The sequence below is a fragment of the Melanerpes formicivorus genome, unplaced genomic scaffold, assembly GCF_026170545.1.
Source record: "Melanerpes formicivorus ecotype bairdi unplaced genomic scaffold, bMelFor1.0.p_v2 SCAF_113, whole genome shotgun sequence".
Classification (NCBI taxonomy): Eukaryota; Metazoa; Chordata; class Aves; order Piciformes; family Picidae; genus Melanerpes; species Melanerpes formicivorus.
In genome coordinates, this window is record NW_027142465.1 from 1,190,059 (window position 1) to 1,203,622 (window position 13,564).

At 67.0% G+C, this 13,564-nt stretch overlaps 2 protein-coding genes across 2 annotated transcripts in view; both read right to left on the minus strand.

Annotated features, from left to right (window-relative positions):
• Positions 1-9,369, minus strand: TMEM98 (transmembrane protein 98). Its single transcript, XM_068167126.1, has 7 exons — positions 9,299-9,369; positions 6,573-6,764; positions 1,209-1,340; positions 927-960; positions 694-809; positions 541-600; positions 1-303 (listed from the first exon to the last, which is right to left on the minus strand). Exons 2-7 carry the CDS (start codon positions 6,701-6,703, stop codon positions 99-101), a joined length of 678 nt encoding a protein of 225 aa, XP_068023227.1. The 5' UTR covers positions 6,704-6,764; positions 9,299-9,369; the 3' UTR covers positions 1-98.
• LOC137455975 (basic salivary proline-rich protein 2-like) overlaps positions 8,726-13,564 on the minus strand; it is an 8,660-nt gene continuing 3,821 nt past the window's right edge. Inside the window, exons 2-3 of the mRNA XM_068167177.1 lie at positions 10,944-11,960; positions 8,726-8,809 (exon numbers count right to left, since the gene is read on the minus strand). Of these exons, the coding sequence (XP_068023278.1) occupies positions 8,726-8,809; positions 10,944-11,960 (1,101 nt within the window). The remainder of the gene's footprint in view (positions 8,810-10,943; positions 11,961-13,564) is intronic.

Consider the following 13,564-nt stretch of genomic DNA (forward strand, 5'->3'; position numbering starts at 1 on the left):
TCCAGAGCCCCCCCGGGACGGCGGGGTGGGGGTGTGCCACCCGCCGCCTCCCGGGGCCTTTATTGGCAGGGCAGGGTGGCAGCAGGGGTGGGGGGCACTCAGATGGCCGACTGCTCCTGGCGGAAGGCCTCGGTGGGCGCCGGGCGGTCGCTCTCGGTGGCCATGGCGGCCTGGCGCAGCACGGCCATGTGCTCCTCGGCGGCGGCCAGCGACCGCTCCACCCAGTGGCGGGCGGCAGGCTGGCGGCAGGCGCTGCGGGTCACCAGCACCAGGTGGCTGACCGACAGCAGCAGCGCCGCCGCCCTGTGGGGGGGACACGGTGGCCTTGTCACCTCCCCTCCCCTCTCCTCCCCGGGCAGGCTTTGCCACCAGCAGTGTGGCTCCTGCCTCAGGGTCCCCATCTGGAGGGCCCCGCGCTGTCCCCCTTCGGCTTGTCACCCCGCAGGGGTTGTGCTCAGCTAGGTGGCATTGGTGCCCCCCACCCATGGGTGTTTCACACCCACCCCACACCCCCCCCCCAGGGAGTGTCCCCTGTGTCACCTGGCGTCCAGCAGTTTGGGGTCCAGCGGAGGGTACATGGATCTCACCACGTCGTCCACCCTGGCGATGGGCATGGAGTTAACCCCCAGGGGACACTGCGCTGCCACCCTCCATCTCCCAGCCCCTCCCCCAACCCCAGGACCCCCCTCTCACCTGGGGCTGATGCGTTTGGCCACCACAATGATGTCACCAAGGCTGGCAGGGGACTTCACTCGGCCACCTGAGCCCATGGTCATGGCCACCAGCTTCTCTGTCAGCGTGTGGCAGATCTGCAGGGCAGGGGGGGAGCGACAATGGGAGTGGGGCCAGGCTGGGCACCGAGTGCCAGCCGCACCACCAGCACCACCAGTGCCACCAGCACCACCAGCACCACCTCTTGGACTCACCTTCAGGATGGCGATGCAGTGGGACACCAGACCCCTGTGGAGAGGGTGGACATGAAACCAACTCCTCCCATCCTCACCCCTCATGCCCCCACCACTGCCTACCCACCCTCCATGCCCCCCAGACCCTTGGGGACACTCCCACCCACAGATCAGCTTCTCCAGGCCAGCCATAGCTTGGTGGTCCCTGCATCTCCGCCACCTGTGGGCCATGATGGAGAGGCTGGAGGTGCCCAGGGTAGTGGAGGGGAGAGGGGGCACAGGGGGGAGGGGACACAGACTCACGAGGCATCCTCCACCCAGTCCTCGTTCTCCAGGATGGCCTCGATGTGGGGGTTGGTGATGACCACGTCGTCCAGCTCCAGCTCCGAGGGCTCCGACGGTGTCTCGGAGGTCCCCATCAGGTCCACGATGGGTCTGGGGGGACATGGGGGACACCTCTGGGGACAGGCTCAGCTCCTGGGGCTCCCCCCACACCCCAACCCCCTGCTGCTGGTGCTGGATGTGTCCCCAGCACTGCCCTGCTGCTGCTGCTGCTGGATGTGTCCCCAGCACTGCCCTGCTGCTGCTGCTGCTGGATGTGTCCCCAGCACTGCCCTGCTGCTGGTGCTGGATGTGTCCCCAGCACTGCCCTGCTGCTGCTGGATGTGTCCCCAGCACTGCCCTGCTGCTGCTGCTGCTGGATGTGTCCCCAGCACTGCCCTGCTGCTGCTGGTGCTGGATGTGTCCCCAGCACTGCCCTGCTGCTGCTGGATGTGTCCCCAGCACTGCCCTGCTGCTGCTGCTGCTGGATGTGTCCCCAGCACTGCCCTGCTGCTGCTGCTGCTGGATGTGTCCCCAGCACTGCCCTGCTGCTGCTGGTGCTGGATGTGTCCCCAGCACTGCCCTGCTGCTGCTGGATGTGTCCCCAGCACTGCCCTGCTGCTGCTGCTGGTGCTGGATGTGTCCCCAGCACTGCCCTGCTGGTGCTGGATGTGTCCCCAGCACTGCCCTGCTGGTGCTGGATGTGTCCCCAGCACTGCCCTGCTGCTGCTGCTGCTGGATGTGTCCCCAGCACTGCCCTGCTGCTGCTGCTGCTGGATGTGTCCCCAGCTCTGCCCTGATGCTGCTGCTGGATGTGTCCCCAGCACTGCCCTGCTGCTGCTGGATGTGTCCCCAGCACTGCCTTGCTGGTGCTGGATGTGTCCCCAGCACTGCCCTGCTGCTGCTGGTGCTGGATGTGTCCCCAGCACTGCCCTGCTGGTGCTGCTGCTGGATGTGTCCCCAGCACTGCCCTGCTGGTGCTGCTGCTGGATGTGTCCCCAGCACTGCCCTGCTGCTGGTGCTGGATGTGTCCCCAGCACTGCCCTGCTGCTGCTGGTGCTGGATGTGTCCCCAGCACTGCCCTGCTGCTGCTGGATGTGTCCCCAGCACTGCCCTGCTGCTGCTGCTGGATGTGTCCCCAGCACTGCCCTGCTGCTGCTGCTGGATGTGTCCCCAGCACTGCCCTGCTGCTGCTGCTGGATGTGTCCCCAGCACTGCCCTGCTGCTGCTGGATGTGTCCCCAGCACTGCCCTGCTGCTGCTGGATGTGTCCCCAGCACTGCCCTGCTGTTGCTGCTGCTGGATGTGTCCCCAGCACTGCCCTGCTGCTGGTGCTGGATGTGTCCCCAGCACTGCCCTGCTGCTGCTGCTGGATGTGTCCCCAGCACTGCCCTGCTGCTGGTGCTGGATGTGTCCCCAGCACTGCCCTGCTGCTGCTGCTGGATGTGTCCCCAGCACTGCCCTGCTGCTGCTGCTGGATGTGTCCCCAGCACTGCCCTGCTGCTGGTGCTGGATGTGTCCCCAGCACTGCCCTGCTGCTGCTGGATGTGTCCCCAGCACTGCCCTGCTGGTGCTGGATGTGTCCCCAGCACTGCCCTGCTGCTGCTGCTGGATGTGTCCCCAGCACTGCCCTGCTGCTGCTGGATGTGTCCCCAGCACTGCCCTGCTGCTGCTGCTGGATGTGTCCCCAGCACTGCCCTGCTGCTGCTGGTGCTGGATGTGTCCCCAGCACTGCCCTGCTGCTGGTGCTGGATGTGTCCCCAGCACTGCCCTGCTGCTGCTGGTGCTGGATGTGTCCCCAGCACTGCCCTGCTGCTGGTGCTGGATGTGTCCCCAGCACTGCCCTGCTGCTGCTGGTGCTGCTGGATGTGTCCTCAGCACTGCCCTGCTGCTGCTGCTGCTGGATGTGTCCCCAGCACTGCCCTGCTGCTGCTGGATGTGTCCCCAGCACTGCCCTGCTGCTGCTGGTGCTGGATGTGTCCCCAGCACTGCCCTGCTGATGCTGGATGTGTCCCCAGCACTGCCCTGCTGCTGGTGCTGGATGTGTCCCCAGCACTGCCCTGCTGCTGCTGCTGCTGGATGTGTCCCCAGCACTGCCCTGCTGCTGCTGGTGCTGGATGTGTCCCCAGCACTGCCCTGCTGCTGCTGGTGCTGGATGTGTCCCCAGCACTGCCCTGCTGCTGCTGCTGCTGGATGTGTCCCCAGCACTGCCCTGCTGCTGCTGCTGGATGTGTCCCCAGCACTGCCCTGCTGCTGCTGGTGCTGCTGGATGTGTCCTCAGCACTGCCCTGCTGCTGCTGCTGCTGGATGTGTCCCCAGCACTGCCCTGCTGCTGCTGGATGTGTCCCCAGCACTGCCCTGCTGCTGGTGCTGGATGTGTCCCCAGCACTGCCCTGCTGCTGCTGGATGTGTCCCCAGCACTGCCCTGCTGCTGCTGCTGCTGGATGTGTCCCCAGCACTGCCCTGCTGCTGCTGGATGTGTCCCCAGCACTGCCCTGCTGCTGCTGGTGCTGGATGTGTCCCCAGCACTGCCCTGCTGCTGCTGGTGCTGGATGTGTCCCCAGCACTGCCCTGCTGGTGCTGGATGTGTCCCCAGCACTGCCCTGCTGATGCTGGATGTGTCCCCAGCACTGCCCTGCTGGTGCTGCTGGATGTGTCCCCAGCACTGCCCTGCTGCTGCTGGATGTGTCCCCAGCACTGCCCTGCTGCTGCTGGATGTGTCCCCAGCACTGCCCTGCTGCTGGTGCTGGATGTGTCCCCAGCACTGCCCTGCTGCTGCTGCTGGATGTGTCCCCAGCACTGCCCTGCTGATGCTGGTGCTGGATGTGTCCCCAGCACTGCCCTGCTGCTGCTGCTGCTGGATGTGTCCCCAGCACTGCCCTGCTGCTGCTGGTGCTGGATGTGTCCCCAGCACTGCCCTGCTGGTGCTGGATGTGTCCCCAGCACTGCCCTGCTGCTGCTGGTGCTGGATGTGTCCCCAGCACTGCCCTGCTGCTGCTGCTGGATGTGTCCCCAGCACTGCCCTGCTGCTGCTGGTGCTGCTGGATGTGTCCTCAGCACTGCCCTGCTGCTGCTGCTGCTGGATGTGTCCCCAGCACTGCCCTGCTGCTGCTGGATGTGTCCCCAGCACTGCCCTGCTGCTGCTGGTGCTGGATGTGTCCCCAGCACTGCCCTGCTGATGCTGGATGTGTCCCCAGCACTGCCCTGCTGCTGGTGCTGGATGTGTCCCCAGCACTGCCCTGCTGCTGCTGGTGCTGGATGTGTCCCCAGCACTGCCCTGCTGGTGCTGGATGTGTCCCCAGCACTGCCCTGCTGCTGCTGCTGCTGGATGTGTCCCCAGCACTGCCCTGCTGCTGCTGCTGCTGGATGTGTCCCCAGCACTGCCCTGCTGGTGCTGGATGTGTCCCCAGCACTGCCCTGCTGCTGGCGCTGGATGTGTCCCCAGCACTGCCCTGCTGCTTCTGGATGTGTCCCCAGCACTGCCCTGCTGGTGCTGGATGTGTCCCCAGCACTGCCCTGCTGCTGCTGCTGGATGTGTCCCCAGCACTGCCCTGCTGCTGCTGCTGCTGCTGGATGTGTCCCCAGCACTGCCCTGCTGGTGCTGGATGTGTCCTCAGCACTGCCCTGCTGCTGGTGCTGGATGTGTCCCCAGCACTGCCCTGCTGCTGCTGCTGCTGGATGTGTCCCCAGCACTGCCCTGCTGCTGCTGCTGCTGGATGTGTCCCCAGCACTGCCCTGCTGCTGCTGCTGCTGGATGTGTCCCCAGCACTGCCCTGCTGCTGCTGCTGGATGTGTCCCCAGCACTGCCCTGCTGCTGCTGCTGCTGGATGTGTCCCCAGCACTGCCCTGCTGCTGCTGCTGCTGGATGTGTCCCCAGCACTGCCCTGCTGCTGCTGCTGCTGGATGTGTCCCCAGCACTGCCCTGCTGCTGCTGCTGGATGTGTCCCCAGCACTGCCCTGCTGCTGCTGCTGCTGGATGTGTCCCCAGCACTGCCCTGCTGCTGCTGCTGCTGGATGTGTCCCCAGCACTGCCCTGCTGCTGCTGCTGGATGTGTCCCCAGCACTGCCCTGCTGATGCTGCTGCTGGATGTGTCCCCAGCACTGCCCTGCTGCTGCTGCTGGATGTGTCCCCAGCACTGCCCTGCTGCTGGATATGTCCCCAGCACTGCCCTGCTGCTGCTGCTGCTGGATGTGTCCCCAGCACTGCCCTGCTGCTGCTGCTGCTGGATGTGTCCCCAGCACTGCCCTGCTGCTGCTGGATGTGTCCCCAGCACTGCCCTGCTGCTGCTGCTGCTGGATGTGTCCCCAGCACTGCCCTGCTGGTGCTGGATGTGTCCCCAGCACTGCCCTGCTGCTGCTGGATGTGTCCCCAGCACTGCCCTGCTGCTGCTGCTGGATGTGTCTCCAGCACTGCCCTGCTGGTGCTGCTGCTGGATGTGTCCCCAGCACTGCCCTGCTGCTGGTGCTGGATGTATCCCCAGCACTGCCCTTCTGCTGCTGCTGCTGGATGTGTCCCCAGCACTGCTCTGCTGCTGCTGGTGCTGGATGTGTCCCCAGCACTGCCCTGCTGCTGCTGGTGCTGGATGTGTCCCCAGCACTGCCCTGCTGCTGCTGGTGCTGGATGTGTCCCCAGCACTGCCCTGCTGCTGCTGGATGTGTCCCCAGCACTGCCCTGCTGCTGCTGCTGGATGTGTCCCCAGCACTGCCCTGCTGCTGCTGGTGCTGGATGTGTCCCCAGCACTGCCCTGCTGCTGCTGCTGCTGGATGTGTCCCCAGCACTGCCCTGCTGCTGCTGGTGGTGCTGGATGTGTCCCCAGCACTGCCCTGCTGCTGCTGGATGTGTCCCCAGCACTGCCCTGCTGCTGCTGCTGGATGTGTCCCCAGCACTGCCCTGCTGCTGCTGCTGGTGCTGGATGTGTCCCCAGCACTGCCCTGCTGCTGCTGGTGCTGCTGGATGTGTCCCCAGCACTGCCCTGCTGCTGCTGGATGTGTCCCCAGCAGTGCCCTGCTGCTGCTGGTGCTGGATGTGTCCCCAGCACTGCCCTGCTGCTGCTGGATGTGTCCCCAGCAGTGCCCTGCTGCTGCTGGTGCTGGATGTGTCCCCAGCACTGCCCTGCTGGTGCTGGATGTGTCCCCAGCACTGCCCTGCTGGTGCTGCTGGATGTGTCCCCAGCACTGCCCTGCTGCTGCTGGTGCTGGATGTGTCCCCAGCACTGCCCTGCTGCTGCTGCTGGATGTGTCCCCAGCACCATCCCCTTGATCCTGGGGGTCGTCCCCATCATCGGCCCCGGCCCCGGGGGGGTTTTGGGGTCCCTCCCTGCCAGCGCCCCCCAGCGGTGTCACTCACTTGGTGTCGTAGTGGTGCCGCAGGTCCTTGGGGCGGCAGTACCGCTGCCGGCAGACCACCACCAGCGCCACGAAGGATGCCAGGAAGATGGTGGCCAGCACCCCGATGGCCACGATGACGACGGTCTCCATGGCTGGGCCCCGCCCAGGGGTGGCTCAGGCGCCCGGTGCCATCTCAGCAGGGCAGGGGCTGCTGTGAGAATGGGGCCGAGGAGTGGTTGGCAGCCCCCCCCCCCCCCCGATGCTCTTCCCACCCCACCCTGCAGCCCCAGCTGCTCAGCCGGGGCTCTGTGCCACCCACAGGTGGATCCCTGCCCCTGGCAGTCCTGCCAGTGCCAGTGTCGCCCAGGGTGGGGCCACGGGGGCAGGGGGATGTTGGGGGAGGGGGGAGCAGGAGTCAGCCATGGTATGTGGAGGGGCTGCCCCCCTCCCACCACCGTGGCCGCGGTGACACAGGGCAGGAGCTGGGAGCAGGAGAGTGAGGGCTGGGCCACATGGGGCTGGGGGCACCTCCAGAGCCTGATCCCTATGGAGACCCTCAGAGCTTCATCCCCACAGAGACCCCCAAAGCCTCATCCCCACAGAGACCCCCAAAGCCTCATCCCCACAGATACTCCCAAAGCTTCATCCCCTCAGAGACTCCCAAAGCCTCATCCCCACAGAGACCCCCAAAGCCTCATCCCCACAGAGACCCCCAAAGCTTCATCCCCACAGAGACTCCCAAAGCCTCATCCCCACAGAGACCCCCAAAGCCTCATCCCCACAGAGACCCCCAAAGCCTCATCCCCACAGAGACTCCCAAAGCTTCATCCCCTCAGAGACTCCCAAAGCCTCATCCCCATGGCACCATGGAGACCCCCAGCACCCTCTCTCTATGGGGACCCTGAGAACCTGATCCCTACGGAGACCCCCAAAGCCTCATCCCTATGGCACCATGGAGACCCCCAGCACCCTCTCTCTATGGGGACCTCCAGAACCTGATCCCTATGGAGACCCCCAAAGCGTCATCCCTATGGCACCATGGAGCCCCCCAGCACCCTGTCTCTATGGGGACCCCCAAAGCCTGATCCCTATGGAGACCCCCAAAGCCTCATCCCCATGGTGCCACAGGGACCCCTGAAGCTGTGTCCCTGTGGGACTGCAGGGACTTCCAGAACCTGATCCCCCCAAAGCCCTGACCCTATGGGACACTGGGGACCCCCATAGTCAGTCTCTGTGGGGAGTCCCTGAGCCCTGCCCCTGTGGCACTATGAGGACCCTGTGGCTACAGGGCCCCCCAGAGCCCAGTCCCTATGGGCCTGTAGGATGCTGGGTGCCTATGGGCTATGGGGAGCCCCACAGCCATTCTCTATGGGGTTAAAGGACCCCCAGATCCCCATCCCCATGGGGACCCCCAGAGCCCAGTTTCTATGGGGTTGTGAGGCCCTCCAGAGCCCCATCCCCAAGGAGCTAGAGAGACCCCAGCATCTAGTCCCTCTGGCTCTGTAGGGACCCCAGACCCTCCCCTGTGGGGAGCCCTAGACCTTCATCCCTATGGCACCATGGGAACCCCCAGAGCCTGGTCCCTAAGAGACCATGGGGACCCCAAAACTCACTCCTGTGGGGACCCCTGGAGCCCTGTCCTGTGGGAACCCCCAGAGCCTGGTCCCTGTGAGACCATGGGGACCCCAAAACTCACTCCTGTGAAGACCCCTAGAGCCTTGTCCCTATGGGAACCCCCCAAGCCTGAAACCTATGAGACCAGTGAGACCCCAGAGCTCACTCCTGTGGGGCCCCTAGAGCCTTGTCCCTGTGGGAACCCCCTGAGCCTGGTACCTATGGGAGCATGGGGACCCCAGAGCTCACTCCTGTGGTGACCCCCAGAGCCCTGTCCCCATGGGAACCCCCAGAGCCTGGTCCCTGTGAGACCATGGGGACCCCAAAACTCACTCCTGTGGGGACCCCAGAGCCTGGTCCCTGTGAGACCATGGGGACCCCAAAACTCACTCCTGTGGGGACCCCAGAGCCTGGTCCCTGTGAGACCATGGGGATCCCAGAGCTCACTCCTGTGGGGACCCCCAGAGCCCTGTCCCCGTGGGAACCGCTAGAGCCTGGTCCCTGTGAGACCATGGGGACCCCAAAACTCACCCCTGTGGGGACCCCAGAGCCTGGTCCCTATGGGAACATGGGGATCCCAGAGCTCACTCCTGTGGGGACCCCCAGAGCCCTGTCCTCGTGGGAACCCCTAGAGCCTGGTCCCTGTGGGAGCATGGGGACCCCAAAGCTCACTCCTGTGGGAACCCCCAGAGCCTGGTCCCTATGGGAGCATGGGGACCCCGGAGCTCACTCCTGTGGGGACCCCCAGAGCCTGGTCCCTATGGGAGCATGGGGACCCCGGAGCTCACTCCTGTGGGGACCCCTGGAGCCCTGTCCCCGTGGGGACCCCCAGAGCCTGGCCTGTATGTGGCCATGGGACACCAGGTCCCCGTGGGCTGTGGGGACCCCCACAGCCAGTCCGTGCAGGGACCCTCAGAGCCTGTGGGGCTGCAGGGACCCCAGCCCCCAATGCCTGGGGAGCCATGGGGGTGCCGCCGCTGGTCCCTGCGTCCCTGTCCCCACAGCCCTGCCAGCCCCAGGGGAGACACCAGCCTGGGACCCCCCCCCGGGGGTGCCCACCCAGGGCTGGTGGGGGGGGACACACCCCGCGCCGTGGGGGGGTGGGGGGCACCCAGCCCCTGCCCTCCCTACCTGCTGCCAGCCGGGAGCCAGCGCCGGGGATGCCAGGCCGGTGCCACTTCCGCACCGGGCACGGCGCGCCGGGCACGGCACACCGACCTTTACCCCCTGACTAATGCCTGGGGCCCCCCCCGGGGGGGGGGGGAAAAGGGGGTGCCAGACGTGCCCCCCTCACCCCCCCAGCACCCTCCAGCCCCCTTCCCTTTTGGTTGTGCCTAAATCCCATTCAACTCTAAGCCAGGTTTAGCGATGTGGCTGAAGTTCCCAGGCTGGGGGCACTCGTCCCTGCCCCCCCCCGCCCCGGCCCTCCTCCCTCCCCCTCCCCCAGGCAGGCTGGGGGGGGGGGCACACTGTGGATCTGTTCCACACACCCCCCCCCCCCCCTTTCTATCCCTTTCCCACTGTGATTAAAGCCTTAAGAAGGATTTTGGCCACCAAAGCTGGGTTAGTGTGGTAACCCCTTGGTGCCTGGGGGTGGGGGAGGGGGGCATGGGGGGGACGGACAGCCCCTAGGGGGGGGGTGACAGCCCCATGGGGGGGCTGACAGCCCCGGGGGGGTGGTGACAGCCCCCTGGCGGGGGTGACAGCCCCATGGGGGGGGGTGACAGCCCCTTGGGGGGGCGGGGGGCTGATGGCAGCCCCAGGGGGCTGATGGTAACCCCAGGCTGGGTGGGGGGTCGCTGCCCTTGGCGAGGTTGGGCTCAGCTCCTGCCTGTGCAGCACCAAGCATTGAGGGGGGGTCTTGGGGCAGGAAGGGTAAGTGGGGGGACAGTGAAGGTCCCCCTGAGGGTCTGGGGGGGGCCTCACTGAGGATCTAGGGGGAAGGTATTGCTGCTGGAAGGGGAGGTCTGGGGGGGGTCCCTGTTAGTGTCAGAGGGGGAGGTTGCTGCTGAAGGGGTCTGGGGGGGGGGGGTCCCTGTGTTTAGGAGTGGGAGTTCCTGCTGGTGGGGTGTCGTCTGGGGGGGGGGGCAGGGTGTCCTGTGAGGATGGGGGGGGGAGGGTGCTGCTGTGGGTGGGGGGGACATAGTCTGGGGATATCCTGTCAGGGTCTGGGGGTGGTCTCTGGGAGGCTCAGGGAGGGAGGGAGTGTCCTGATGGGCGGGGGGCTGGGGGAGGAACTGGGGGGGGCTTGCTGCCGGGGAGGGTCTGGGGGAGTTGGGTGAAGGTCTTGGGAGGTTGTCAGTGCTGGGGGGGGGGTCCTCGTGAGGCTCGGGAGTGGGGATACGCTAACGGGGGAGGGGGGCTGGGGGGACCCTGTGCGGGTCCAAGGAGGGGGCATGCTGCTGGGGGGGGGCGGGGGGGGGGGGGGTCCGGGGTGGGCCCGAGAGGGTCTGGAGAAGGGGGAAGTCTGCCGGGGGGAGGGGGTCTGAGGGGCCCTGCGAAGGGGTGGTCGCTGCTGGGAGAGTCTGGAGGGGCCCTGGGGTGGTCTGGGGGTGCAGTGCTGGGGGGGGGGGGTCCCGGTGAGTCTCGAGCGGGCAGCCTGCTGCTGGGGGAGGGGAGGGCGGGGCGGTCCGGGGGGGGGGGGGGCTTGTGAGGGCTTGGGGAGGGGGTCTCTGTGAAGCCCTGGGGAGGGAAGGGTCGCTACTTGGGGGTGCTGTGAGCATCTAGGGCTTGGGGGTCCTGCGGCGAGGGGGAGGTCTCCCCGGGGGTCCCCTACAGCCCGCGGGGGTGGGGCGGGGAGGAGGGGGGTCGAGGGGGCGACCCCTCCCAAGGGATCTCTGCGGGGGGGGGGAGGGGAGAGAGGTTCGCCCTGGGGTCCCCTCCCGTCCCGAGGGGGTCCTGCTCCCCGTCCCGGGGGGGTCCTGCTCCCCGTCCCGAGGGGGTCCTGCTCCCCGTCTTCGGGGGGGTCCTGCTCCCCGTCCCGAGGGGGTCCTGCTCCCCGTCTCGGGGGATCCTGCTCCCCGTCTCGGGGGGTCCTGCTCCCCGCCCCGGGGGGGTCCTGCTCCCCGCCCCGAGGGGGTCCTGCTCCCCGTCTTCGGGGGGGTCCTGCTCCCCGTCCCGAGGGGGTCCTGCTCCCCGTCTCGGGGGGTCCTGCTCCCCGCCCCGGGGGGGTCCTGCTCCCCGTCCCGAGGGGGTCCTGCTCCCCGTCTTCGGGGGGGTCCTGCTCCCCGTCCCGAGGGGGTCCTGCTCCCCGTCTCGGGGGATCCTGCTCCCCGCCCCGGGGGGGTCCTGCTCCCCGCCCCGAGGGGGTCCTGCTCCCCGTCCCGAGGGGGTCCTGCTCCCCGTCTTCGGGGGGGTCCTGCTCCCCGCCCCGGGGGGTCCTGCTCCCCGTCTTCGGGGGGTCCTGCTCCCCGTCCCGAGGGGGTCCTGCTCCCCGTCTTCGGGGGTCCTGCTCCCCGCCCCGGGGGGGTCCTGCTCCCCGTCCCGGGGGGTCCTGCTCCCCGTCTTCGGGGGTCCTGCTCCCCGTCTTCGGGGGTCCTGCTCCCCGCCCCGGGGGGGTCCTGCTCCCCGTCCCGGGGGGTCCTGCTCCCCACCCCGCGCTGCCCGCCCCCTCCTGCCCCCGCACCTGGAGCGGCTCCGCGGCGGCCGCGCACAAGATGGAGCCGGGGCGGGGGGCGGGGGGCGCCGAGCCGAGCCTGGAGCGGGGCCCGCAGCGGGGCCCGGCCCCAGCCCCCGCCCCCGGCCCCGCCCCGCCCCGCTCCGGGGGTCCCCTGCGGGCGCCGGAGCCTCCTGGCTGCCTCCCGAAGTGTCCCAAACCAGCTCCCTGCGCACCCCTGGAGTGCTGCTTTGTGCCCCCAAGTACCTCCTTGTGCCCCGGAGTGTCCCCAGCCTGCTCCCTCCCTCCTCTTCATGTCCCAAAGTGGCCCAAAGAGTCCCAAACTACCCCCCCCCACTGCACCCCTTTGTGCCCCAAAGTGTCCCTGTCCTGCTCCCTCCCTCCCCTTCATGTCCCAAAGTGTCCCCACTGCATCCCAAAGTGTCCCAATCTGCCTCCCACCGCACCCCTTTGTGCCCCTTTGTGCCCCAAAGTACCTCCTTGTGCCCCAAAGTGCCCCCAGCCTGCTCTCTCCCTCCCCTTCATGTCCCAAAGTGTCCCAAAGAGTCACAAACTACCCCCCCCCGCACCCCTTTGTGACCCCAAGTGTCCCTGTCGTGCCCCCTCCATGTCCCAAAGTGTCCCCACTGCATCCCAAAGTGGCCCAAAGAGTCCCAAACTACCTCCCACCGCACCCCTTTGTGCCCCCATGGTGCTCTCTTCCTTCCCCTCATGTCCCAAAGTGTCCCCACTGCTTCCTAAAGTGTCCCTAACTGTCCCAAACTACCCCCCCTGTACTCCTTTGTGCCCCCAAGTGTCCCTGTCGTGCTCCCTCCCTCCCCTTCATGTCCCCAAGTGTCCCCACTGCATCCTAAAGTGTCCTCAGGTGGCCAAAACTGCCTCCCACCGCACCCCTGAAGTGCCCCTTTGTGCCCCAAAGTACCTCCTTGTGCCCCAAAGTGTCCCCAGCCTGCTCTCTCCCTCCCCTTCATGTCCCAAAGTGGCCCAAAGAGTCCCAAACTACCCCCCCCACTGCACCCCTTTGTGCCCCAAAGTGTCCCTGTCCTGCTCCCTCCCTCCCCTTCATGTCCCCAAGTGTCCCCACTGCATCCCAAAGAGTCCCAAACTACCCCCCCCGCACCCCTTTGTGCCCCAAAGTGTCCCTGCCGTGCTCCCTCCCTCCCCTTCATGTCCCCAGGTGTCCCCACTGCATCCTAAAGTGTCCTCAGGTGGCCAAAACTGCCTCCCACCGCACCCCTGAAGTGCCCCTTTGTGCCCCAAAGTACCTCCTTGTGCCCCAAAGTGCCCCCAGCCTGCTCTCTCCCTCCCCTTCATGTCCCAAAGTGGCCCAAAGAGTCCCAAACTACCCCTCCCACTGCACCCCTTTGTGCCCCCAAGTGTCCCTGTCGTGCCCCCTCCATGTCCCAAAGTGTCCCCACTGCATCCCAAAGTGGCCCAAAGAGTCCCAAACTACCTCCCACCGCACCCCTTTGTGCCCCCATGGTGCTCTCTTACTTCCTCTCATGTCCCAAAGTGTCCCCACTGCTTCCTAAAGTGTCCCTAAGTGTCCCAAACTGCCTCCCACTGCACCCCTTTGTGCCCCAAAGTGTCCCTGTCGTGCTCCCTCCCTCCCCTTCATGTCCCAAAGTGTCCCCACTGCATCCCAAAGTGTCCCAATCTGCCTCCCACCGCACCCCTTTGAGCCCCTTTGTGCCCCAAAGTACCTCCTTGTGCCCCTTTGTGCCCCCAGCCTGCTCTCTCCCTCCCCTTCATGTCCCAAAGTGGCCCAAAGAGTCCCAAAC

Bases quoted from the DNA above. Each gene is read 5' to 3' on its own strand.
- TMEM98 (XM_068167126.1), bottom strand. From the start codon at position 6,703: ATGGAGACCGTCGTCATCGTGGCCATCGGGGTGCTGGCCACCATCTTC. The intron at 1,341-6,572 runs GTGAGTGACACC...ATGTCCCCCCAG, and splicing joins CGGCACCACTACGACACCAA to ACCCATCGTGGACCTGATGG. The intron at 810-926 runs GTGAGTCCAAGA...CCTGCCCTGCAG, and splicing joins ACTGCATCGCCATCCTGAAG to ATCTGCCACACGCTGACAGA.